The sequence below is a fragment of the Photinus pyralis genome, unplaced genomic scaffold, assembly GCF_008802855.1.
Source record: "Photinus pyralis isolate 1611_PpyrPB1 unplaced genomic scaffold, Ppyr1.3 Ppyr1.4_LG1, whole genome shotgun sequence".
In the NCBI taxonomy this organism is placed as follows: Eukaryota; Metazoa; Arthropoda; class Insecta; order Coleoptera; family Lampyridae; genus Photinus; species Photinus pyralis.
Genome location: NW_022170249.1, coordinates 38,410,098 through 38,436,911, shown reverse-complemented (window position 1 = coordinate 38,436,911; position 26,814 = coordinate 38,410,098). Strand labels below are relative to the sequence as shown.

General features: G+C 38.0%; 2 protein-coding genes across 4 annotated transcripts; both read left to right on the top strand.

Annotated features, from left to right (window-relative positions):
• The first annotated feature begins 391 nt into the window (after positions 1-391).
• LOC116177766 lies at positions 392-19,420 on the top strand. 3 transcript variants are annotated; one of them, XM_031496880.1, is made up of 6 exons: positions 392-514; positions 5,987-6,187; positions 6,234-6,796; positions 6,854-15,538; positions 15,585-15,770; positions 19,206-19,420. In XM_031496880.1, the coding sequence occupies exons 1-6, from the start codon at positions 508-510 to the stop codon at positions 19,233-19,235; spliced, it is 9,672 nt and encodes a 3,223-aa protein (XP_031352740.1). In that variant the 5' UTR covers positions 392-507; the 3' UTR covers positions 19,236-19,420. The 3 variants fall into 3 exon arrangements, with proteins under 3 accessions (XP_031352740.1, XP_031352729.1, XP_031352720.1); XM_031496869.1 differs by lacking the exon at positions 392-514 and adding an exon at positions 1,407-1,485 and having other exon boundaries at positions 15,585-15,750; XM_031496860.1 differs by lacking the exon at positions 392-514 and adding an exon at positions 1,407-1,485.
• A 397-nt stretch (positions 19,421-19,817) lies between these two features.
• Positions 19,818-21,222, top strand: LOC116177780 (juvenile hormone acid O-methyltransferase-like). The gene is made up of 4 exons (XM_031496892.1): positions 19,818-19,923; positions 20,056-20,492; positions 20,539-20,816; positions 20,870-21,222. Exons 2-4 carry the CDS (start codon positions 20,131-20,133, stop codon positions 21,043-21,045), a joined length of 816 nt encoding a protein of 271 aa, XP_031352752.1. The 5' UTR covers positions 19,818-19,923; positions 20,056-20,130; the 3' UTR covers positions 21,046-21,222.
• The last annotated feature ends 5,592 nt before the right edge of the window (positions 21,223-26,814 follow it).

Sequence of the window (26,814 nt, the reverse complement as noted above, 5' to 3'; positions counted from 1 at the left end):
TGTGCACCGCCGGCCGGTTGGGTTGCCTACCTACAGGCGCGAAATTCCAGAAGGTAATTTGGCTCTGGCACCCTTATTTTAGATTTCCGACCCCAAGTGTCCTATATCAAAATACTCCCCTACGCACCACCTACACGCTCCCAAACGGTGGCAGGTACTATAGGAATCACCCTGTATATTAAATAAATTATGTTTAATTAAGAGTTCGAAAATTGGGCATAAATAACTAATTCGCAAAAAAAAAATCGATACACGGTCACCAACATTTCCACAGAGCAATCAACTGGCACGTATTCGTCCAACCCTTAGCCTAACACGCATGAGGGTAAAATTCGATCGAATGAACACTTAGTTTCTCAGAAACAAAACGTTATAGTTAGTCGAAGTTCAGACTTTTTCAATCTATCACATGCTAATACCTCTTGCCTATATTGAAGTTAATTCATAAGTTATCGGCATCGGTGACTGAAGTTTCTCGTCATACGTATTACAGGTCTTCCGCAATTCATGATGGGTATGCATTTTTTTTCTAGAACATGTTTGTTTTTCTACACAGTTAGGGACAACCAAAATATATTTTCCAAAAGACTTAAGAACGATGGTACAGTTGAGTACCTAAGCAGTAAATCGACTATATAAAAATGCCTTTATATAATTTTGTTATTCACTATCGATTTCACAATGTTTTTAGTTCGGTTTCATGGATACAGTACCTACACCGATATATGAAAATACTTGGCTACTATAGTTTCAACTAACGGATCACCAGATCTTGTAGTAGGTAACGAACCCATAATCAGTACTAGTTCAACTAGTGTAGTAACGGTTTGATAAAACATGCTTTAGAATAGGTATAGGGGGTGAAACTCCAACAATTATGTAGCCATACCCCTTTTAGCTCAAACTAAACCACACTACCTAGGATGTATGAGTGTCATTAGCGTAGCCTTATCATCCCTTTTTTGGTAAAAAAAAACAGAAAAGCAAGTTTTGCACTTTGCACCACTAGAGGACTGGTCATCCAGCACTTGATCAGGTCATTCGTCTGCCTGCGGTTTTTCTTTTTCGACGGTTAGACAGAGTCAAATTTTGGTATTACATGTATTAAAATAATGTTGTCTTTTACGACTCGTAGGTACCTACCGTCTATCTTTAAACAACTGCGCTTTTTCATTTGCAAAAACCATTTTTGCCTTTAGTTTACACCCCATTTCTTATCGATTCAACTGAAAATTATATTCATTCTCGAAAAGCCAACTCACCTCCAATTTAAATTTTTAATTAGCAGCGTCATTCCGAGTTATTTTTACATCAAACTAGTTAAATAAGGCAATATTAATACACTTTCTTTTGTAGATAATAGCTCGCATGCGTCTTTTTGAGTTATTGGAAAGCAATCACGATAAGAAATGCACTAGGAGAGCTTATCACTAGGAGATTTTAATCACAAATATATTAAAATGATTTGGCGTTTAAATTGTTCAGGTAATTTTTTACCGCTTCTGTAAATTTTGAATGTCTTGCACATACGCACTGGTTTTCTTAGGTGTAGTTACTTGCAATTTATATATGATTCCTTTAAATTTAAATGTAGGTAAATACCACAATAATGAACCTCATCAAGTTACACTTACAAGTAGGTTATAATATGGAAATTATTGCAATTGGTATATTCCATAGCTTAGCATACATCGATCGTATATTTTTAATTTTAAATGAACACCAGGCATACCTATTGCTAATAAGTACATCGGCATCATTTAAAAAAAAAATTTGTTGTTATTTGTTATTTGTGAATAAATTAGAACATACTGTGATCTTTCACGGTGTACAGGGTTGAAAATGTTATTATCACGTCGGTACGTCATTGTTTAATTATATTTACTCACTGACTCGTTGATTTATAGTTGTTCCTTATGTTATTTACTCGTGCTATAAAACAAATCTTTTCTTGATTTGCCTGTTAGCCCAGTCAGAATAGGAAAAATAGAAGAACTAATTCATGTATTACCAGTTCCTTCGGAATTGTGTAAGGGACGTTTCTCTATAATCAACGTAAAGTAAAGTCCCCCCGGATACCGGCTGTGCTAAAGGGGGGAGGGGAGCGAGAGTGGCTCTGAAGGTCCCATTTTATAGTTTTTTGCTTACACCGTGGAAAAGGTACACTATAGCAAAAAATTTTGTACATAAAAATGAATGCTTATTAAATTTGCTATAACTTTGAATAGATACATAATTATGAAAAACCGCATCGTTTTTATGTTATTGACTATCCAAGGTTGAATATTTTCATATGTGGATTATACATATCAATGTAGTATATGACCAATACCTACAATACCTACCTAAGACTAATTTTCGCTGTCCGAAAAAGTGAATGTGTCGATGTTGTCTTCTTCATTGCCGTCCTCGTGGACCGGTGGGCCGTTAAAGTACCCACTTTCACATCCACAAGCTGAAGTGCAGTTGATGCTCGTCTTACGACACCCATACCTCGGGCCACATCCAGTTCTAGTAGTTCAGCGGCAGAAGATGGAACTTAGGACATTGGCCGGTGCTGGCGGGTCGCTAGTCTTGATACCCCATCAGCATTCGATCCTCTCCTCTCATCTAACCCCACCGCTGTGGAGGGTAAATCCGGCTATGCGGCTAGTACGGTCATGTGTATAATCCACATATTCAATCTTGATGGGTCAAAAACTTAAAAACGGTGGGTTTTTTTAAGAAAGTGTATAGACTCAAAGTTGTATCAAATTTAATGAGCTTGTATTTATACGAAAAGAATTTTTTCTAGGACACGCCGTTTTCGAATTGTAAGTAAAAAACTACACAATGTGACCATCAAAACCACGGTCTCCCCCCTCACCCCTCTAGCACACGCGGTAGACGGGGGGACTTTATTACATGTTGATCAGAGAACCTTCTGCTACACATTTCCGAAGGAATTAGTAATACATGATTTAGTTCCCCTATTTGCCATTTTTTGATCTATTCTTACTGGACTATGTATAAATACTTGCTATGTATTATTTGGTAAATGATCATAATGTAGCATTTGTATATCCAAAATGGGTAAATTTGTGACAAGACAATTTCGGAACGTTCTTAGATAAAGCGCCAAATTTGAATATCCCCTAACATCAAAATCGATACGTTACCTGAATTATACCTATCGGCTATCAATCATTAAATATTGTCAAATGCAGCTAATATATCGTATTTACGGTGCAAACCCTATAAGTTACAATTTTAATAAAATAAACCATTCTATGTAAGTTTCGAATCTCAACTGAAAAACTTGTCTTAAATTTAATACACAATTTGAACGAATACTCTATGATAAATTGAGCTATAATTTACCCCAAAGTCTTACGCGTTTATAGTTGAGATCCCATATGAATTTCTTTTGGACCTTTATTCCAAAGAGTGAAAGAGTCCTTTATTTCCAGAATGCGTCGTAGCTCTTCCCCATTCATGGAATTGTGAAACTAAGAACTGAGCATTTAGAAACGTTGAAGGATAATTTATTATTGTATTCCAACCAGATATTTACAGCATCTAAATCCTCTTGCAGCGCTTGACAATCATTTACGTCAGATATGGCTTTAAATCATTTGAAGTCTGCATATAACAGAATATTGGAGTTCTTAACCACTTCAACGACTTCATTTATAGGTTAAAGATGAGGGGTCCTAAACCAGAGCCCTGCGGGACTCCCGATGTGGCGATATACTGCTTAGATGTGTATCCCTGGAACCACACGTATTGACGGCCATTTGTAAAATAGGATTTGAAGAGGTGAAGTAAATCCAAAGATAAACCAAAATGCTTTAGTTTAGATATAGTGGTAGAGTCAGTGGTGATCACATCACATCTATCGAAAGTCTTGGCTTGATCCGTGAACTAACACCTTGATTCAAGTTGGTGACAGTTGATTTTCCCGAGATAAATCCATGTTGACTATCGGAAATATCTCGCAGCCCATATGAAAAAACATTTTTTCTCAAAACAATTTCAAAAAATTTGGCATATATAATTACTCGCAGAATTCTATTCCCTTTATAAATATAGGCGTTACCTTGGTGGTCTTCCATACACCAGGAAAAAGGCATTTTTGTTAATGAAGAATAATATACCTACAGTGGTTTACTCGACACTTCTGAGTGCCCTTTGAAAAAGTACTGCCGAATGAGATCAGGACCCATAGATTTTTTGGACTTTAATTCTTTCATAGCTTTTAAAACTGTAGCCTGGTCAACTTCCTTCAACGTAATAACATTAGTATGCACTGGATTACTACTATTATGTAGACTCTCGTAATAATCTTTGTTAGATGGAGATGGTAAGTAAATGGACTCGAAAAAGTTAGCAAAATTATTTGATATTTCAGGGCCCGTTGATGCTACAACACCATTAAACTCAACTTCACACACCTAGGAAGTTGGCCTTCTGCAGTGTTTCACATAGGACCAAAAGCGATTAGGATCACGTCTAATTTCATTTTCGATACCATTTAAATCGAGATTTAAATATTATTTGTTAACATTTATTAATTATTTATTTAACAATAATTAATATACTCAGATGATTTTTTAAGTGATTAAAAGCTAGGAAGCTTTTTATCGGGGATAAAAATGCGTGTAGGAATGCGTAAAATATATAGTGTTTGTGAAATTTATTGTCCTTTATTAATCTCCCTAAAATACACTCGATTGGTTTTAAATCAGGATAATTTTATTTTTAATGCACTCACATTTTGTTGCCTCCTTGAAAAATGTATACAAACCAAAAAATTTAAAATAACTTACAGTAATTGACGTAGGTAATTTTCGCTTCTGGTAATAATTGATCTTATCTGTCCTTGCAAAATCCAAGCAAACCGGCTTCAATTCTGCGAAAGTAATACTCGAGCTCGTGATTATGCACAGCAGTAATAAGCCCATATTCCGCTGTGTTGATATTAATTTTGCTCAATTTATTAACAAGATTTTGTTGCGGGTCTATCGATTGATTGTCTGTCAATTTCCTGTCGTATCCAAAAAAATATGCGTCGTATGCTATCACAATGAGTTTTAACGTCAGTTTATTCACTCGCGTGTTGGTTTTAAAAGCACTCCTACTTCTAGAAATCGCTTATTTGGTTGTTGTTTTTAACACTCTAAAATAAACGACCTTATTAGGAATTAAGCTAACTTCAATTTTTGGATAAAATTAAGTTTGCAATGTTGTCACCCCTAATAAAGATGGTAAAAACTTTATTCCTACAGATAAACCTTTACAAACGAAAACTTTAGTGCACCTAAGTTGGTACGTAACCACTCGTGAAAAGCTCAATTATTCGAAAATGAAATCACACACCAATAGTACGTCCTAACTTTTTAAAGTCTAACCTCGTCTGCCGACCACCAACACTAGCGTTTTACCTCGAACGTTGCGTCGTTATCGCTCTTATTTCCCAACACACTTTCGGCCTCGTTCGCTATGAAGCGGTATATGTGTAAATTTTTCTATGTTGAATAAAATACAAATTCAAAAAATATTTTTTGTAAATGGCTAAGCGACAGCCTGATACACGTACCTATCTTTATATGTTGATTAAAATACGAAGGGAGTGAATAAATACGATTCCTGCAATCGAAGCTAAATACCCTAACTTAATGAAAAAAATGTTAGTTGCAACCAGCAGCTAAAGCAAAATAATTACTCAATCAATTTTCCTACCGACAGTAGAAATGGGATAACTTGTCATATGTTCCAGAATGTCCCACCAGATAATTGTAATCGGTTGTCGAGATTGTCTTCCACAGAATTAATGGATAGGGTTAAATGGGCTAAACGTAAACAAATCATTCCATTTTTTAAATTTGAATTATTTTTTCAATTTCTTGTGCTTGTGTACTTTTTGCCCTAATAACTTAAGATAACATTAATAAACTTGAATTTGGCGAAGATTAATTGGTAATATAATACCGTGGATCTCTTTTAGAAATAATGCCATTTCATTCCGCGATGGAAGAACAAGAATCTGGAACTGTTATTAAACGACTGAGCGTTCCGGTTGGTCTGGAGGAACTGATGTCAGGTTTAGCGAAGGAAGTACTTCAGAAAAAACCGAAAGATATATACAATTTTGCATCTGAATATTTTGGACAGTTACTTTCGCTTCGAGACAACGGCAACTACAATGGTAAGTTTTAACTGACCAGATTTGGAATCGTAGTCGTAACTTTTAGTTCCACCTTCTGAAATGGATAAGCCCATTGTGACTGGGAGCGAGCAGGGAAGCAAAAGGTCATCTTCTGATTCTAGAAAGGTGTTATCGAGACAGATTAGTATATACGACGCTTCCCCTAAGAAGAAGCAGACCAAGAAGTCGCCACGTGATAGAAAAGGCAAAAAATCGTCCAATAAATTGCAACCTGTAAAGGAGAAGCCAGCACCTGCAGTGCAATCTACACCTAAAGCTTCTACTAAGAGAAGTGGAACGCCCCATAAGCAAACCAAGAGAGGTTCGAAAGACGCTAAAAGTGCAGATAAAGAAAGTGGAAGTAAGCATGACAAAGATAGCAACGTAAATCAATCAAAGGATGAGGATGGCATAGGTGATAAAACATCTACCGCCGGTTTACTTGCACTTCAGGGATTGCAGCACAGCGGTGAACTGCATGACGTTATTCCTGTTCATACTATTAATATGCCACAAACACATTCGCAAAATGTAGAAAATGAACCCAGTGCAATGGCTGAAAAGGACGGCACGGAACCAACTAGCATTCCAACAGCTGCAGATGATTCGGTTCGTAAACTGTTCAATGCTGAGTCATTCTCATTGTAACAAACACATGTTTTGCAGATTCCAGGGCAAGATTCAGGACAAATGGAAAAAGCGGCAACGCTAATACAAGCAGGATTCAGGGGATATCTCACGCGAAAACGACGCGACGTTTCAAAACCGAAATCTCCAAAAGCACCAAGTAAATCACCCAGAAGTAAATCTGTGGGCGAATTTCCAAACGATAAAGCGACGACTTCAATACTGGGCAGGAGTCTATCGGTGACGGATTCGGTGATTTCGAAAACGTTAGATGAAGAAGACGATAAGCTGCGGCAATCAGTTGACGAAACCGAGAGCTTACAAGAGCACAGCGAAGATTTGGGAATAGAAGTTGAAAAATCGACAACTCAGGCCAAAGACGATTTAAACTCGTCATTGCTAATCGAAGAAGAGATGGTTGATGGAAATGACACTGAGAAAGCAACTGGTGTTGATGCGCCACAAAAACATAATATAACTGAAGTGGCGGTGTCAAATGAGGATAAGGAAAGTGTAATGGAAAACGGTACCCTGGCAACTGAGCCAACTCACGAAGGTAGTGCACCAAGCGATTTGTCGGATCAGAAAGAACCCGATGATAAATTAAGTGGCAACCTTCAGCACAGTGGAGAAATGCATGATACAGTAATCCCTCATATGATATGTGATGATAAGGCTGACCAAGAAAGTGATAATCTAAAACACAGCGGGGAAATGCACGATACAATTTTAATATCATCGGACCCTCTTCAACCCGATTCAATTAATGCGGAAGCCCAACAACCTATTAGCAACAGTCTGCAGCATAGTGGAGAGATGCACGATAGCGTTATCCCTGTCATAGAAATATATGAACAACAGAGTCCTGACACAAGTACACAAGACAACATCAACAAGAGTGAAGCTACTACTGCCGAAACGCCAAATGCAACCAAATTTTTTGACCTGGCAAATGAAGCAGAGAATAAGACCATTACACCGATGTCAGATGCAAAAGAAGAACTTGTGAGTGCACAGGCAGAAATTTCCAGCGACAATGTCAACAAGGCAAATGAAACTATCGAGTTAAGGGGTGGTACATCTGACACTCAGTTGAACGTTGAAAGGGAGAACGCAACTGAGACTCACGATCATCAAAACAGTGAAACTATCGTTGTTGATAACTCCAAGGTCGACAGTGATGAAAAGGAAATTCCTACCAGCATTGATTGTGATGATTCTAATAAAAACCTTGAAGATGGACAAACTGAAAAACCTAACGTAATTACATCGGTCGATGAAGATAAGGAAGATCACGATAGTACCAATGGTACGAAACTTTCCAAGGTTCCAGCTGCAGTTACTTCGAGTAATGCGGAATTACATGCGAACCACGAACTCAAACACAGTGGGGAAATGCACGATACAATTATAACTGAAGATGATACAAGTATAGACACTAGCGAGCACGAACTTCAACTCTGCGATACGACTATGGATCCGGAACCCATTCAATCAAGTACTCTTCAGCATAGCAGTGAAATGCATGACACACCCGTTATTACCACACTATCTGACGCAAAAGATCAATTGCAACACAGCGGAGAAATGCATGACACAGTTGTTATTCACTCACCTGGAACTGATGAAAGTGAAGTACGTGAGGATGATAGGGAAGCACTTCCAAAGATTTTAATTAACACGCCATCATATAGCATACAGGAGGATAGTTCTGATAGCGATCTCCAACATGGCGGAGAAATGCACGATACTCTTGCGGTGAGTTTTGATCCAAAAAAATCCTATGATGTCGATAGTCCCTTATTACACCACGGTGAAATGCACGGTACCATTGTAACGGATAGTGTCGAACCCACCGCAGTTCGTAGTCCTATTAACCAGCATCACCACGCAGCGGTGGAAGCTACGAGTTTTGAGGCTGCCTCTCCTCAGCTTGGTAGCGTTTTGAACGACGATAGCGCGAAGGTTACGGACAATTTACAACATAGCGGAGAAATGCACGATTCTATTGTGCCGTCGATTGTCGAAAACGAAGAGAGTAATCAACAAAGAGGAGAAAAGCATGACACAGGTGTAATCGAATTACCTACCAATTCAACGGTGGAAGATACTGGTACTATTTTGAGAGAGGACAGTCTGCAACATAGCGGAGAAATGCACGATCCAATTGAAGCAGCGGTTGTCGGAAATGAAGAAATTGAGAATAACCAACAGGTCGATAAGGGTCTTCATCATAGTGAAGAAATGCATGAAAGCAAACCACTTACTCCTGTGGAAGTTACGAGTGTTGAGGTCGTTACTTCTCAACTTGGTGCGGTTTTGAGTGAGGACAGCCCCAAGATTGCTGACAATTTGCAACATAGTGGAGAAATGCACGACTCAATTGAGGCGTCGATTGTTGGAAAAGAAGAATCTGCTCACGAGCCAAATGTGGAAGGGGATCTTCATCACAGTGGAGAAATGCACGATTCAATCGAGGCGTCGATTTTCAAAAAAGAAGAATCTGCTCAAGAGAAACATGTGGAAGGGGATCTTCATCGCAGTGGAGAAATGCACGATTTAATTGAGGCGTCGATCGTCGAAAAAGAAAAAGAAGAATCTGCTCAAGAAAAACATGTGGAAGGGGATCTTCATCACAGTGGAGAAATGCACGATTCAATCGAGGCGTCGATTGTCAAAAAAGAAGAATCTGCTCACGAGCCAAATGTGAAAGGGGATCTTCATCACAGTGGAGAAATGCACGACTCAATTGAGGCGTCGATTGTTGGAAAAGAAGAATCCGCTAATGAGCAAAATGTGGAAGGAGATCTTCATCACAGTGGAGAAATGCACGACTCAATTGAGGCGTCGATTGTTGGAAAAGAAGCATCTGCTCATGAGCAAAATGTGGAAGGAGATCTTCATCACAGTGGAGAAATGCACGATTCAATCGAGGCGTCGATTGTCAAAAAAGAAGAATCTGCTCACGAGCCAAATGTGAAAGGGGATCTTCATCACAGTGGAGAAATGCACGACTCAATTGAGGCGTCGATTGTTGGAAAAGAAGAATCCGCTAATGAGCAAAATGTGGAAGGAGATCTTCATCACAGTGGAGAAATGCACGACTCAATTGAGGCGTCGATTGTTGGAAAAGAAGAATCTGCTCATGAGCAAAGTGTGGAAGGAGATCTTCATCATAGTGAAGAAATGCACGATTCAATCGCGGCATCGATTGTCAAAAAAGAAGAATCTGCTCACGAGCCAAATGTGGAGGGAGATCTTCATCATAGTGGAGAAATGCACGATTCAATTGAGGCGTCGATCGTCGAAAAAGAAAAAGAACAATCTGCTCAAGAGAAACATGTGGAAGGGGTACTTCATCACAGTGGAGAAATGCACGATTCAATTGAGGCATCGATTGTCGGAAAAGAAGAATCTGCTCATGATCAAAATGTGGAAGGAGATCTTCATCACAGTGGAGAAATGCACGACTCAATTGAGGCGTCGATTGTTGGAAAAGAAGAATCTGCTCATGAGCAAAGTGTGGAAGGAGATCTTCATCATAGTGAAGAAATGCACGATTCAATCGCGGCATCGATTGTCAAAAAAGAAGAATCTGCTCACGAGCCAAATGTGGAGGGAGATCTTCATCATAGTGGAGAAATGCACGATTCAATTGAGGCGTCGATCGTCGAAAAAGAAAAAGAACAATCTGCTCAAGAGAAACATGTGGAAGGGGTACTTCATCACAGTGGAGAAATGCACGATTCAATTGAGGCATCGATTGTCGGAAAAGAAGAATCTGCTCATGATCAAAATGTGGAAGGAGATCTTCATCACAGTGGAGAAATGCACGACTCAATTGAGGCGTCGATTGTCGAAAAAGAAAAAGATGAATCTGCTCAAGAGAAAAGTGTGGAAGGGGATCTTCATCACAGTGGAGAAATGCACGATTCAATTGAGGCGTCGATCGTTGAAAAAGATGAATCTGCTCAAGAGAAAAATGTGGAAGGGGATCTTCATCACAGTGGAGAAATTCACGATACCGTATTATCCGATCTCAGAAGCCCAGTAACTGAGGTAAACGAAGAAGTTCCACGCAAAGACGTTAAGCTTGAGCACAGTGGAGAAATGCATGACACGGTTGTATTTGATCCACCAACACATGCATCAACGACTCCTATTCCAAAGTGTGAAAAAGCATCTGCAAGTCTTCAGTCCAATGAAGATATACATTGTACTGAGGAAAGTACTACACACGTAAACGCTGAGGTAAGAGCGGAAAATCACGTGGAGGGTAATCTGCAACACAGTGGAGAGATGCATGATACTACCATGATCGCTTCATCAACTCCAGCTCCGGAGGGTAACCAATCAGCTGTTGGTCTTCAGCATGATGCTGCATTATTAGACACAGAAAAACAAGATCAGCGGCACGAGGAAGTTAAGCTTCAACACAGCGGAGAGATGCATGATACCCCTATAATTGAACTCCAAACTAATGCACCAAATCCAGAATCTAATGACGCAGCTCTAACTCCTCATAATGCTGAAGGTGCTGCATTATCTCATGCAAATACCACGCATGAGGAAGATCATCTTGCGGAAGGTAAACTTGAACATAGTGGGGAGATGCACGACTCCGCGATAATTGAAATACAAAAGGAAACTCCGGTTTCAAATCCTGAAACAGTGGTTACGCTTCAGCACAGTGGAGAAATGCACGATGCTGTAATTCTTAGTTCATTTGATCATGAAAGTGTGAATCATTTAGACGAAGATGAAGATGAAGAAGAAACGCACAAGGATACTGCAGAAAGTCCAAATGAAGGTAAGAATGAGGTAGAAAACAAAACTGAAAGTGCACATACTTTAGAAAGTAAAAACTTAAAAGCTTCCGCAGTTGAGCAATATCCAATTGTAGACAGAGAAGTAGAAGAAAAATTAGGTGCACCTGTAGATAAGGAAGAAAAATCAAACCATGCCTTTGCTTTGCTTTTAGAAAGTAACATTAAAGAGGTAACACAAAATGTAAAGCGAAATGTGACCAGTACAAGAGCAGAAGATGAAAATGAGGATTTAAGCAATAAAAGTTTAATTGACAATATAGAATCACAAATTTTGCATACGGATCCCACGACACAGCAACATTCAGACAAGAAGCAGGAGGAATTTTTAAACGAGGAAAATGAAAATTGCAATGAAGGTACAGATAACAAAATAAATGGCAGGAATACTATCGAGGAAATTTCAACGACTTTTGATAGCTCAAAACTGCGCGAAGAGATAAAAAATGTCACTACCCCTGTTGTTGATGCAAACGAAAATAATGCAAAAATAAGTGGTCAAAGTTATGTTAACGAAAACGAGTCTTCAAATACCTTTGATTCTGAGAAATTGCGTAGTGAGGTGGAAAACGCAAACAAGCACTCAGAAAATGGCGATTTAGATGTCAAGGAAGTAAAAGAAACTAGTGATAAAGGAGAAGATATCCCCACAACATTTGATGTTACCAAATTACGCGATGAGATAGAAAATGTTACCAAGTCAGAAGAAAATGAAGAAAAGGTCACTGCGAAAGAAAATATTGAAAACGAGGCTCCGGTTACATTTGATTCTTCTACATTGCGCAACGAAGTAGAAAACGCTAATAAGATTCTGAACAATGGAGAAGAAGAAGGTGATAACAAAGCCGATGGTACCATTGTCGAGACTCCATCTACATTTGACAGTGTTAAACTGCGCGATGAGATAACAAATGCTACCCTACCTGCAGCAGTCAATAGCGAGGCAAATGTTGAAAGTGACAATTACATGGTCGCCGAAAATCCACCCACATTGAATGCCTCTAAATTACATACTGAGGTAGAAGATGCTGGTAACAATTCAGAGAATAGTGATATCGGCGATAAAAATCCACTTCACTCCACTACTTTTGTTAGCACAAAACTGAGCGATGAAGTAAAACACGGTACTAATCATGTCGCAGATGGAGATCCCTATGAAAACACCGAAGAAAAAAGAGAAGAAAGAAGCTATACAAAAGAAAACTACTTTAAGACCTCAAGTTCATTTGACAGTTCTAAATTACGTAATGAGTTGGAGAATGTCAACAAACAACCAAAAGAGAACGATACTGATACTAGTAGAACAGCGGATGAGAGTGAAAAGAATGATATGATAGGAAAGTATGGAGTCGGCCAGAGTTCAACTTCATCTAAATTACGTAATGAGGTAGAAAACGCTAGTAAGCATTTAGAAAATGATGATAGCGACGATGTCAAACTAAAAGAAAGCGATGAGATAAATACATCAGAGGGAAAAAGCGGTCAAAAAGAGTTGGGAAGTGTCACTAAACAGTCAGATGCTACTGAAAACGAAGAAAGGAGGGAAATGGATGGGATTGCCGAGACTCCAATTTCATTCGACGCGTCTAAATTACGTAACGAGGTAGAAAATGCCAGCAAGTATTTAGAAAATAATGATACAAGTCAAACTATCATTGGTAAGACTTCCGCTGTCTTTGATAATTCAAAACTAGGAGATGAAGTAGAAAAAACCATAACTACTGCAGATAAAAACGGCGGTAAAGTTGATGCAAGCGAAGATGATACTCTTCCCGAATCTTCAATTGTATTTGATAGTATACATTCTCAAGATGATACAAATCTAAGTACAAATAAAGAAAACAGCGAAGAAAGCAATTTAGGTTTAACTATCTTTGATAGTGCCAAACTTCGCAATGAGATTGAAGATGCTACCAAACCAACACAAACTAACACAGAAGAAGAATTAGGAGTAAAAGGAAACACAGAAAAAAATTCCACCGACGAGGTACTAACAACGTTTGATCCGTCTAAACTTTCTGATGAGGTGGAAAATGTTAGTAAAGATTTAAAAAATGGCGATACCAACAATATTAGTGAAGAAAAAAATAGCGATATAAAAGAACACACTACCGCTGATACAAACAATAAAGGAGGTAATATAGTTGACAATACATCGGGTGCATTCAATATCTCCAAACTACGTGGTGAGATAGAAAATGCTGGAAATCTTGTAGAAAATGAGAATCTAAAGAACATAAAAGAAGAAAGTAGTGGACAAGAACCTTCACGCACGTTCGATAGTTCTAAACTACGCGATGAGGTCGATAATGCCACTAAACTTGTATCAAATTCCGACACAGAAGATACTAATGATAAAGACGATAGAAACAAAAATGATCCAGTTGAAGAAAGTCCAATTACATTTGATAATTCTAAGCTTCGTCAAGACATAGAAAGCGTCACCAAACCTATTGAAAATGAAGAAGTAAGTAGAAGTACTGAGCAGAGCACAATCGATGAGCTTCCCAACACGTTTGATACTGACAAACTGCACGAGGAGTTAGAAACCGCAATTAAACCTGTAGAAGAAAAAAATGAAATAAAAGTACCTCAAGCCATCCTCGAAGGTACAAGTACGTTTGATAGTACTAAATTGCGTGACGAGATAGAAAATGCTAGTACACCTACGGAGAGTAATAGCAAAGAAGAAAATAGTGAGCAAAAAGGTGATATTGAAGAGACTGAAACTTCATTCGATAGTTCTAAATTGCGAAATGAGATAGAAAATGCTACTAAACCACGTTCGGCACATTCAAATAGTGCCAAAGTAAGAGGAACTGAAGACATAAGTGAACCAAAAGCGTCTAGGGGCACATTTGATGTCTCTAAGCTGCGTGACGAAGTAGAAAGTGCTACGAAAATGGCAAATGGAAGTGAAGAGGAAATTGGAATGGACGTGTCTAAGGTTCACAATGTTGACGAAGGTTCAATGCCATATGATAGCTCCAAATTGCGCGAGGAAATACAAAACGCGACCAAATCAAGTAGTAAGGTAAAGGAAGAAAGCGCAGGCACCAGAGAAACAAAGGCGAACGGTTATGAAACGCCGATCACATTTGCAATATCTGATCTCCACCAGGAAGTGCAAAGTGCAGGAAAAGGACCTGACGAATCCAATCTTCATTCGGAACCGAAGCAACTCAGTACAGAGGAAGCCAGGGTCGAAGAATCTCCACCCTCATATGACATTGCGCAACTACACAGTGAGGTGAAAACCGCAACGAAGGTTCCCGAACGTACGGAAGCTGATGATAAAACTCTTGGCGCGGAAAGCGCCGTTGAACATGACAATGACACCGTTTCCGAACAGTCAACAGATGCAAAAGATAACGTGTCTCACGTAGAAAGAAGTGAGGTAAATGAAATTATTAAAACTCATGTGAATGACCCAGTTTATAAAACGAATGGAAGTTCTGAAGAACGATCATTAAGTAAAAATTCAAGCACTTCAAATGAATCAACTTCGACAATAATTTATAGCGGTTCTCCGGACCATGGCACATTGACCGATAATACTATCGATTCGGACGCCGCAGCTGTCTCTCGAGCAAAACGTAGTTTGGGATCTTCTGCTCCAAGACGATCACCCAACGTCGATGCTATTATTAGTCCAAGAAATCGATCACAAAAGGAAGGCGCTATTGCGAAAACACTGGGTGATGTGTTTGATCAACAATTTGCGATAGCCTCCCCTTTGGTTAAGTTAGAAGAGCAGAAACCCAAAAATGGTTTAAACGATCCCGAGTATATTTACATCCCGCTGAAAGATCCGAACGACAAAGAGGAGAGTTCGTTGGAGTCCGAGTCTACACTAAACGCGGAAAATGGAGAGCGGGAAGATTTTGGCGTCCAAAGTGTAGGAAATGTTTTTTGATAATATGAATTTGACTGTTACGTTTTAGGATGGAGACAAAAGTAAACAAGATCAGGGTAATAATGCGCTTTACGCTTACCAATTCCAAGGTTTGCATTCGCACGATGACGACTCGGAAATGTCTACAATTATACGGACGACACACATTTCTGATGATGCGTTGCCTCTTGCGGTTCAGCTTAATCAAGGCCCAGGTCAAGTATTTATAATAATAGTAAGTGATGTTCACTAATTTCATCCTTGCACTGCACGTGTTGGTTTTATAATTTGGTCACGCACTCTTTAGAAGATTCGTAGGCAGTTGTAGTGAAGATGTAGTTTTTGTTTGTTTGAAAAATATCAATGTGAACAGTGTAGTAAAATTTCGCTATCAAAAGTCTTCTAAAATTAGATGGGAAAAGTTGTGCTAATGTACGATTTTTGGAACAAATATGGCGACCACGGTACGTTGGCAATGGAATTGGGGAAAGTAAGAAAGAAATTCGATCTATTCAGTGTCTGTTTCTCTCCAAATAATCTGAATTGGGTCTTGGAGTAGAGGTTTTCGAATCTAGGAAGAGGTGTGAGGAAATTGGGAACCACACAGAATGATTTTACTCAGGACGACTTGGAGCGTGCGATTGGTGCAGGGGAATGTAGTGATTATCTGCTTAAATAATTCAAGAGAACCATGAGTTAAGAGAATACTCGAGGGAAAACAAGGGCAACACCTTATAGATAGGCTTATAAGAAAGAACATGTAAATAATAAAACAAGTATAAATTGTGCACAACCCTTGTGCAGACCAAGCGCATTATTTTTAACCGAAATAGCTTTTGTTTTGACATCACCAATGGATATATTTCTTGCAGACCTCTCAATCGCCCTTTGTGAGTACCCTCTTCCGACAATCCGTTCTTGAGGTCGAAGAGGAGAGCTATGGTTGGTAGAAATTAATTCCTTTCGTTGAGACCTTTCATTAGAGTACCATGGATAAAACTAGTTCCACTCCCCCCCCCCCTCCTCCATCCCGTACTTTGATAACTAAGGCACTAAAGGCACGCGATGCATTTTTTAAGAATGAGCTATTGTTTGCGTTTTGTCCGTTCGTCCGCCCGGACCCACTTCTACCGTTTTGAACTACTTCTTGGGGAATGGTCCTAGAGTCCTGGAATTTTTTTGCAGTAGGTAGCCTATATCTTGATGGTATGCCAGACGGCCAACAAATTTCGCTGTCTAAAAGGGGGCCCCCCCACGAATTATTTCCTGAGATGCTGTTTTTGAAGGTAAAACGTGCATAACTTTTACATACGACAACCAATTGGTCTCAGATCCCACTTTGGCCGGGCGGCTGGCTGGCTGGCTGGCTGGCAGCAAATGCAGGCCCGTAGGAGTGTACATGCACCTACCGTGTAATTAACAACTTGAGGGACGGGGCTACATGCTGTGGGGTAGGCGCGCGCCATCCTCGTGCGTGTTAAGTATTTTTTCTTATCTTCTTTTACATTTTTGGTCCGATTATTTTCAAATTGGTGTCGTCGAAAAGATCTTATAATCGCGAACAACTCATGTGTGATGGAATTTTGTTTTGTTCCTAGGGGGGAAATTAACAATACTTTGCAAGGCGCGCGTTCTCGGGGGGTAGTCGACCTTTGAGGCGCCCAAGAGTTTCTTGTAGCTCGAATCGCGGTCTCTCCTTCTCGTATCGCCAATAGAAGTTCGAGCTATGAGAAGGGTCCCAAAAATGGAGTACTATTTTGTGGAGAGTGGAGTCAAAACTTTAAACGCGATTTGCGGGTGAACGGGACGTCGGGAGTGGGTACCGAGAAAGGGAATGTGATACCCCCGACATAATCTTACTGATGGTGGAATCAAAACTTCATACGCAAATTGCGGGTGAGCGGGACGTCGGAAACGGGTACCGACAACGGGAATAGGGTAGCCCCCGACAAGATCTTATTGGGGGTGGAATCAAAACTGGCTAATAGAATACTGATCTTCCACACAAAAATGCGCTGAAGTCCGTGCGATCTCACACGAGGACTTTGATCATTCTTTTTAAGAAGTAAATTTTACTGGGCAACGTGTAGCAAGGGAAATTAGTAAAGAGGGCTAGACGTCGGTTAAATCACTGTACTGAAAACATTAAACTTTCGCAGTATAAAGTCCGTTTAAATTATCATGATTAGGGGTGCCAAACTCCTTATTGTCACCAGTTACAATTTGAACTGAATGAGATATTTTAGGTTTTGTTACTTAAAAGTTTTGCGGTTACGACAAATACTGAAAGTATATAATAACTTCCTGATCACGTTTCTTTCTAATTTACCCTTATTTAATACTCAATAACAATAAGCAATACTTATGGAAATTTTATGCAACAGAAACAAATGCCTTATAGCTAACAAAATTGAACTCATATTCTTATTTAAACTGACAATACGGATTTAAAAGAAAGAAAAAAATATCCAACCTCTTTCTAAATGGGTCCAAACTTAAACAGTTTATACTATACACTTGTTCGGCATTCAGTCAATTTACCAAAATCGACTCCTTTAATCGATATTTCAATATTCAATTACTTTGAATAAAATGTTTCGCAATTTCTTATAGAGAAGCGATTGTTATTTTTTACACAAATAAAAAAAAGTACGTTACCTTCATCAAAGAGTATACAACGAATAATTATAACATTTTCTGCAGTCGATAGTTTTCCAACAAATGGGTACGTTTCTTGAAATTGTAACTTTCGAAGGGTGCTTGACCCCATTTCTTTTTTGATACGGTTTTGAAGTAGTGTTACAACTAAACCCATTGTTGAATTGTAAAATTCTTTAGAAAAACGCATAGTTCAAAATGTGTGTAGGACATATGCAAATATAGCAAAAAAAATTCTGGTAAGTTTCAAGAGTATGGAATTTTACTTTGAAACTAAAGCTGCAACCGGATATGTAATTCTACACAGGGCCATAAAGGTGTTATGGCGCTTATAAAAATAGCTAGAGTTTGTTATGCCACTTTCGCACTTTTTTTTATACATCTACATTTACCGTCGGCTCATCTTATTTTGAGTGACCCTAAATTGACTTCCAATCAAAGGTGCCATTCATTATACGGGACCTAGGAATTTGTATCGATTTTACTTTTTAAGAGGTGGATCAATCGTTGGATCAATAGAACTGCGAGATAGAACGAGCAAGGGATATCGCCATTAGTATTGGTGCATAATTAAGATAACCATTTTATTGTATTCAAAACAGTAGGAAACCGTTCGTAAATGGTATTTGTTCGCTTTTTGTTGTTGCATCATTTGCAACTATATGCATAAACATCAGTTCTTTTTTGATTTACCCCTCTATTTCGGTTTGCCATTTCTGCTTCTTCTCGTGTGTTTAAATTTTGCTGGGGAGTTTGAACTCACTTCAAATAAATTAATCGTACTCTTGATTTAGAAAAATGCGAGTAGGTACTCGTACTTTTGAGGAGATTATTTCGCATTTTACTTACAACGTTGTCAGAATGTGAAGAATAATATTTGTTGATTCTAGGAATAAATGCAAGATGGGCGGTAGTTTCGTGATTGGGTAATGCATAAATTTTTTCTCGTTTACATTCATTTGTGTGTGGTCACAACGTAAGGTATACCTAATTAATTGATGTTAACTTTCAGGATTGCAACAAGAAACTGAGAAATCCGTAAAGTAGCGCGGCGTAGAAGTACAGGAAATGCAGAAGCTAATAGTATCATTTTATTATCATTCTTCTCTTCGTGTAGCAATATATAGGTATTATATGCAGAATATGCTATAAGTAATTAATTGTGTACCTAGAAAAGACATCTTTGTAATTTTTGCAATAGTACCTATGCTTAATAAATAAAAATATGAGTGCAGTTTTTGAGAATGGATTTTCCTTTAACGGTCCTACAATCATTTTTAGAGATCAATTATGCATGCATTTTTTATAGTATTTTTATTATACCTGCAATATGATTTAAAAATAAGGGAAATAATATAAAATTATGTTGAAATTATAAGTACCTACTGGAATTCATTTGTAATTAATTGGGCTATTTATTCGTAATTTCAAGATTGGTAGGTCTGTAAATCTTAAAAACTTGTTGGCGTGGATGAAAAGGAAGACGAATAAAGTATTAAACGCATCGATAATGCTGGCATACATGTTTACCTATACGGGGCGATAATAAAATTCATAGTTGAAATGCCTAGTTTTGAACTGATATACATTTCCAATCTAGTATAACCTCGACCTTAACCTCAACCAACGAACAATTTCCTTGCATAAGGTTCTTAGTGGCTTAATGGTTGTGCTTGAACGTTGGGTTCCATGGTCTTTCTGTTTTAACGGGAAATTAATTAATGAATTAAGTAATCAACTAATTACGATTAATTTACTAATTGTATTCCTTGTTTAAGTTTTTTGCTTCGAACTGTTGCACACAAAAACGACTAAATTTGCATTGAATACTACAAGGCTAATATTTGTTGCTTTTCTCATAGCCCTTCTTCCCAAACCGGTGTATTATATTCTATGCTGCTTATTTTGTTATTTTCTGGAACATCCCGACCACTACTATGAATAGCGTTCAATCATTTCTGAGAAGTAGCAAAATTTTCCAAGGCGACGCCAAATATCTAATCGACAAAATAAAAGGAGATATCAAGTGGAAGCGTAACTGTAAGGTATTGGACGTTGGATGTGGCCCTGGTAATTACACGCACGATGTTCTTCTGCCAATTTTGCCGCAATCAACGACTGTTGTAATTGGAGTAGACAAATGGCCGGAAGCTATCGATTACGCCAACTCCAATTATGGAAAATTTGGCGATATTTTATTTAAAGAAATGGACATCGCCCACGAACAAAACACCAATTACCACACTTATTTTGACCACGTCTTCTCCTTCGACCGTCTTCAATCTGTAGGACTCCAAGAGTAAGCGTGCACATATCACAGAACATTTTATTCTTTTTTGTTTCAGAACTGCTCTAAGAAACATCCGAAAGATGTTAAAACCTGGAGGCGATTTCTTCTTCTCATGCGCAGCTAATCTTAACCTATTTGACATATATTCCTTCATGTCTAAGAAAGATAAATGGCGCTCGTACTTGGCGAATTACACCAAAGATATGCCTCCTTATAAATACTCGCGACATCCAAAGGAAAGCCTTCGAGAGGAACTTTTGAAAGTGGAATTTCAAGAAGTCCACATCGAAATCGTGCCAAATAGATGTGTAATACCTCTCGCACTATACCCAGGTAGGTTCGTGATGAATTGTAGACGATTTGCCAAACTCATTTGGTTATTATAGAGTTTATTACTTCTCGTATCCCGTTTCCGATACCTCCACAACTCAAAAGCGCTTTTGTTTTTTCATCATTACAGGCACTAAAAGAGTTGAAGTTCGATAAATTTATTGATGGTGAAGAAGTCTACGTGCTCGAAATGCAAGGTATATATGGACATGTAACTAGGAGAAGAATTTAAGACCAACGAAGTTTCCCAATTGTATGTCGACAGTGTTGCATTTCATTCATGTCAGGCATTATGTCTGGTTGCGTAGTGAATTAGGTGTAAGCTACTACATTCTGTGTAAAATACCTACAGACAGTAAATTATTAATTAACTCGTTTTTGGCGAATTGTTTAAAAAAATAGCAATATAAACCGCTTTATGCGATTGGATGCGCCCTGAGACCATCCATCATTATAGGTTTCGCTTTAAATTTGTGGTATCCATACCCTCTACAAGCCCTCATATTTTGAAATACCTAAAATCACCATCTTAGCTTAATGCTCCCATGAGTGATTGAACGTCTAATAGTATGAAATATAGTGTAACGCTATTGCCCGATACGTACCGTTGTTTGTTGCTGGTTCAAGGAGCACTTACTACATTTTTAGTCGATTTATGGATGTCAAGTGTTGTGATTGGATGGAAAAATTAGTGTTATCAGTGGAAAAAGTTAGCGTTCCCGAATGGGTGTTACTCAAAAACGTCAAGTTTGTAGTTGTGTAGTGTGTGAAGTTAGGTCACCCACCGCAGGGTGGTTTTTATATTTTATGTTAGATTCGCATCGAACCGCAAAAAAAATTAGCGTGAAGCGATCAGACCAGTTAAGTCAGTAACTTTTTCTTTTAAATTTTGGCTGCGAAATTTGCCGCGAGCGAAGTGAAGTTAACTACCTGTAAAATATCGCAGGATGATTTTTTTTAAGTTATTCGACTTCTGTTCAATTTGCAGAAGTGCATCTAGAGAGCAAATTAACGCTCGAATAGAGCAATGTTTAAACAAACCCGAGTCCAAAGTACCACGTGATCGGGTTACGATTACTTGTAAAAAGAGCTCAAAATTTACTCCCAGAGTGATCGCAAACCTTTATTAAAAATCGCGGAACTTGTTGTAATCGCGATCACTTTTGTAATGATGAACTTTATTTGTAAATCTAGTTTTTGCGGCCTTTTAAAGATATTTAAAATAGTGGGGTGACACTCTCAGTGTTAGTCGTGAAGATCTGCGAAACATTTCAGTATTTTGTATTTTTTGTTATGTGTGTCATACTAGATGCCCAGGTGGTTCACATACTGCTTATTAAGACTGTTGGTCGGGAAGAGATAAAAAAATGATATAGAAAAACCAGAACTTGCGAATGTATATATGTAGTATTTATACCTAGTAAAAATTATATCTAGGTACAAGAAGATTCATATGTTGTTTTTTGAATCGTGTTCGCATTTCAATTTTTGCCTTTCGTTGTAAATTTCTCTGAAATAAATCAATTTCAAAAACTGAATCCTTTTTGCAGTTGTAAATATACAAACCAAACCATTTCACTTATTAAATAAAGGCGGCTTGAAATAAGTCTTGTTAAATTCTATTGAAAAGGAGCAATTGTATTACATCTACGTCATTAGCGTTAATAGACCTTTTTCGTCAGCAACGTTAAATTCTAATTTCAAGGCTGTGCGTTGGTACCTACCGACATTGGTAATTTGGAGATTACACAATCAAAAACCTGATGGAAATCTTCAATAATCTCTAATAAGCCATTTGGAAGTCAGAATGCTACACAACTCTTTTAATAATGCGTCCCGAAAGATAATCGTGGTCATGCAGAATTACTCCTTCCATTGAGGATTGCGCGATCCTAGATTTTTAGCGAAAATTTTTGAAAAAAATTCCCCTTATGTGATGATTTTGTTCGTCCGTCCATCCGTCGATCTATCCGTCCATCTGTGACTCGTCTAACTCGAGAATTAAAAGAGACAGCGATGTTAAAGCTAAAGCTTCGCCAATCCATCCCCTGCTGAAAATCGTATGCGATTTTTCGTATCTTGTTCTATAAATTAAATATGAATTTGTGTTAAATCATTTTTTGTTTTAAAAATATATTTTTTAGTATATCTTCGTCAGAATCCCCGTTTAAAGCACTCCCGAGCGTGTAAAAACGGACGATTAAAGCAGGCCGCGTTTTAAAGGTAGCTAAAGTAACCTTACTTCAAATATGACGTATTAAACTGTCTTTGGAATGGACATAAAAATCTTAGGTCGCTTTCTGTAAATCCAAAAAATTTCTTTAGGTTGTATCTGTTCTTTGTTTAAAGCTTTTACAAACGCACTAATTTAGGGTGTTCCATTTTTAATGGCAGCATTAAAGTTTTGATTGAATGCACCCATGGATATAAGATTTAAGGTTCACTCAAACCGACGCGGTAATGCGGAAACGGGGGCGGGACGGATGCAGGATATTTTTTTAGCGAAATATGCAGGTATACCGATGTTTGTTCATCAACATTTCATATTCTTTGTAAGAGGTAAAATAGGTTTAACTGGATTTGTGCATGTAGCAACTTTTCCTCTGCTTCTGCGACAAACCATTGAATTCATTTTCTTCCTAAAGACTGTAATTTTAACCTCATCAACTGTTTATATTCTTTGTAATAGATTTTATTTCATACTATCTAGTATTCGCCGCTTTACCAGACCCATTTGAGCCTGGGAAATCGTTTTTTACCAGACCGAAAATTTTTACCAGACTGGAAATGTTGCCTAGCAACAACAACAAACGTCTAACGGGCGATCAAAAATGGATTTACGTCGATTAGCCTTTGAAAGTTCAAGTTAAACGTGACGTGTCTCGCTGGGCGTCGAGATGGACGCTCTCCTCAAAGTAGACGCCATTTTTAAGAGAACAGTCATTTGTTTGCAAAAATTTCTCTAAATTGCGACGGACTGTAGTAGTCCGTGCAGAACGGTGGCCTGCAAATAAAACGGTATGTAGCCAAATTCAAGCTTAATTTAGAATAAGAAAAAACAAATAATTATAACTCACCAGTAAGTAAAATTTAAAAAAAACTACTGTCCACGCAAACGGTGCAATCGACGGGATGACAGTGTAAAACGGTATGGTCGCGGGCGTCACCAAGAGGTGCGGTCTTGCCCTAGGACAAGTATTCGGGTCGGTTGCGGAATAAATGCCCAGTTCGTACTCAACCAGAGAACGGAACTCCAGAACGCTTCAGCAAATAGCGGCGGTCACGGTCGAACACAATCTAAAATTAAGGCACCAGAAATGAAATAGCATAGCACAATTTAATTAGCGGTTCCTACGGTAAAAAAAACTAAGATGCAAAAGATGAATAAAGACGGTGTGATAAGCTCAACGTCAAAATAAAACAAAATGTTACTAATGCAACATGAATTTACGACAAAATCAAAAAATCTAGATGCGTTACGGTTGCGAAAATGAATTTACGGAAATGATAAAATTAATATGGTACTTACAAATATAATTGACAAAGTGTAAAAGCAAAAAGATCCTCTCTAAATAACGGCTTTACCTTTTATAAAATTCGACCAGTTCAAGTAGAGAGAAGCTAGAATTCCCGTTCCGTCCACTTATACCTTCGATACGTTCAAATAAATTAAAACTGTTCTTAATTAGTTACGTCTTTCCCAGACCTCTTAAAAATACGGGACCGGTGTCAAATTTCGAGTTTTTTTAAGAGCGCACCTAACGGATGTAATCTCGGCTTAATTGGAGGCAATTATATGTAGGCCATTCAACCAACTAGGGTTAATTATATGTATCGAAATAGTCGGAATTCAGCCTCTAAACTCGGCACTCCAGAAATGTTTTTTTTTCCTAGGAATCTGAGGCCAAGCGGCGTAATCTTTTATCACGCTGAAATTTTCCTTAATCTGCACAACCATACCATTAGAAAACTAAAATCGATTAATGGCTAATTAACGGACCTAAAACTTCTTCCCTGCCAAGAGAACTTTCGGCGGCTGTACAAATAATTGAATTATTTCCATGGGAAAAGCTCCAAACGGCCTGACTAATTGCGGTCTTTTGTTTTGCTTAACGGGGGGCTCTACAAATTAACCTACTAATTTCTACCTCCTAAAATAGAAACAAATATTTTCGCAGCGATAATTTCCGTGACGAAACCCTTCAAATTTAAATCCCCTTTATACAGGGTGTCCGTTTTTCGAGCTCCATCTCGGTTGTTTGAAGAGATGAAGAAATTATTGAAAAAAACCTAAACTTTTACTTTTAGACCTTCCCTTTTATTTAACAAAAAAAGGCAAAAAGTGGACGTAAAACTAAAACATTATTAAAGCACCTTTTTTTATGAGGAATCCAAATATGTAATCGAAAAATTGAAGGTACTCTAGACATGGAAGTTACAATAGACTTTTTTATTTCTTAGGGCAGTCATATTGAATTTTAGCATTTTGGGATAAAGCTCGTTTTTCTGATTAGAATGATGTATCATATGATATGTCTTTAAGATTCTGTCGAAATATGGAAAAACCGTTTTTGCAAAAAGTGCTTTGGAAACAACATGCTTTCTTTTGTTTAAAAAACCCGTTTTGATTAAACATAGCATATGATACACCATTGTAATCAGAAAAACGAGCTTTATTCAAAAATGCTAAAATCCGATACGGCTGCCATGCCATGAAAAAGAGCGCCTCAAATTTTTCGATAGCATATTTGCATTCCTCGTGAAAAAGTGCTTTAATAATTTAATAATGGAAAATCTAAAATTGAAAATTTCAGTTTTTTAAAAAATCTCGGCAACCTCTAAAGACATCCGAATTTTCGTAATGGCATAATATTGGGCACCCAAATACGCAAATTTGCCCCAATTTAAACACATTGAATCTCTTCAAATAATCGAGATCCCCATGTTGGGGCTCGAAAAACGGGCACCCTGTGCTCATCTATGGAGTGATCGCTAAAACTGATGCGATCTGAATTTCTCGGCGGAAAACGGGTGCTTCGTTACAAAAGAGTCACAAAAAAAGTAAGAAGGAAATTGACGAATTTTGGTTTTTTCTTCATTTAACCGACTTCGTATCTCTTATGGTTTCCGAGATCGCAATGGTCGCCACCCTCGTCACCCTCAAATTTGGGATACCTACCGATACCCTGTACGTCAAGGCACATTAAATTTTGAAGAAGGTACATTACTTATTCGGAGATTTATTTAAACATTGTCTGGTGCTCTCGTGAAGTTAGTTAGAAAACGAGTCTTGGGACAATGAGGTTCATTGAGCGTTCGTTTATTTTCGAGTCGCACTCTCTTTCAGTGAACTATTGTGGTATTATGTGCTTATTTGGGCACATGTGGAAGAAGAGCTATGGTTGAACATGTTCATATTCCCAGATTGATAATGAAGCGCTCCATGTTTCTTAAAATATTCTGATATATTTGTATTTGATTTTTCCGCCTCGTGCAAGTGTACAGATTACAGGTCTCCAGGACCCACAGGATATGAAATGTTTGAGTAAAAAGTAATGGGCCACATTTAAATCATACAAAACTTAAAGAGTCTAAAATTTGTTAATGCGTTTCGCCTCCATATGACCTTTACAAGAAAAGAGCTCCCTCGACCCGCAATTAAAAATTCCTTTAATTAGAAATTGCTCGGCCGTGACTTAAAAAAGTACAAAATCAGTTCGAAAAACCATATGTATAACCGTGAACTATTTTTGTATCAACTCAATCATAAATCAATCAAAATTGCAGTGAAAACATCTCAATGCTTACAAATTATAATATTCAATTTATAGATCAATCAAAACGTGCCAAAAAGTCAAACAGAAGTTAAAGATAAACGCCACTGATGCCGACCGACGTAATTTTAAAACACTCAATTTTTAAAGGTTCATCACATCAAAATTATGAACTGCACGTTTCCTAATTTACTTACATTAGATTTGGTTTCCATCCAAGCAGGTGC

Bases quoted from the DNA above. Each gene is read 5' to 3' on its own strand.
- LOC116177766 (XM_031496860.1), top strand. From the start codon at position 1,461: ATGATTTGGCGTTTAAATTGTTCAG. The intron at 6,188-6,233 runs GTAAGTTTTAAC...CGTAACTTTTAG, and splicing joins AGACAACGGCAACTACAATG to TTCCACCTTCTGAAATGGAT. The intron at 15,771-19,205 runs GTAAGTGATGTT...GTTAACTTTCAG, and splicing joins GTCAAGTATTTATAATAATA to GATTGCAACAAGAAACTGAG.
- LOC116177780 (XM_031496892.1), top strand. From the start codon at position 20,131: ATGAATAGCGTTCAATCATTTCTGAGAAGTAGCAAAATTTTCCAAGGC. The intron at 20,493-20,538 runs GTAAGCGTGCAC...TTTTTGTTTCAG, and splicing joins CAATCTGTAGGACTCCAAGA to AACTGCTCTAAGAAACATCC. The intron at 20,817-20,869 runs GTAGGTTCGTGA...TGGTTATTATAG, and splicing joins ACCTCTCGCACTATACCCAG to AGTTTATTACTTCTCGTATC.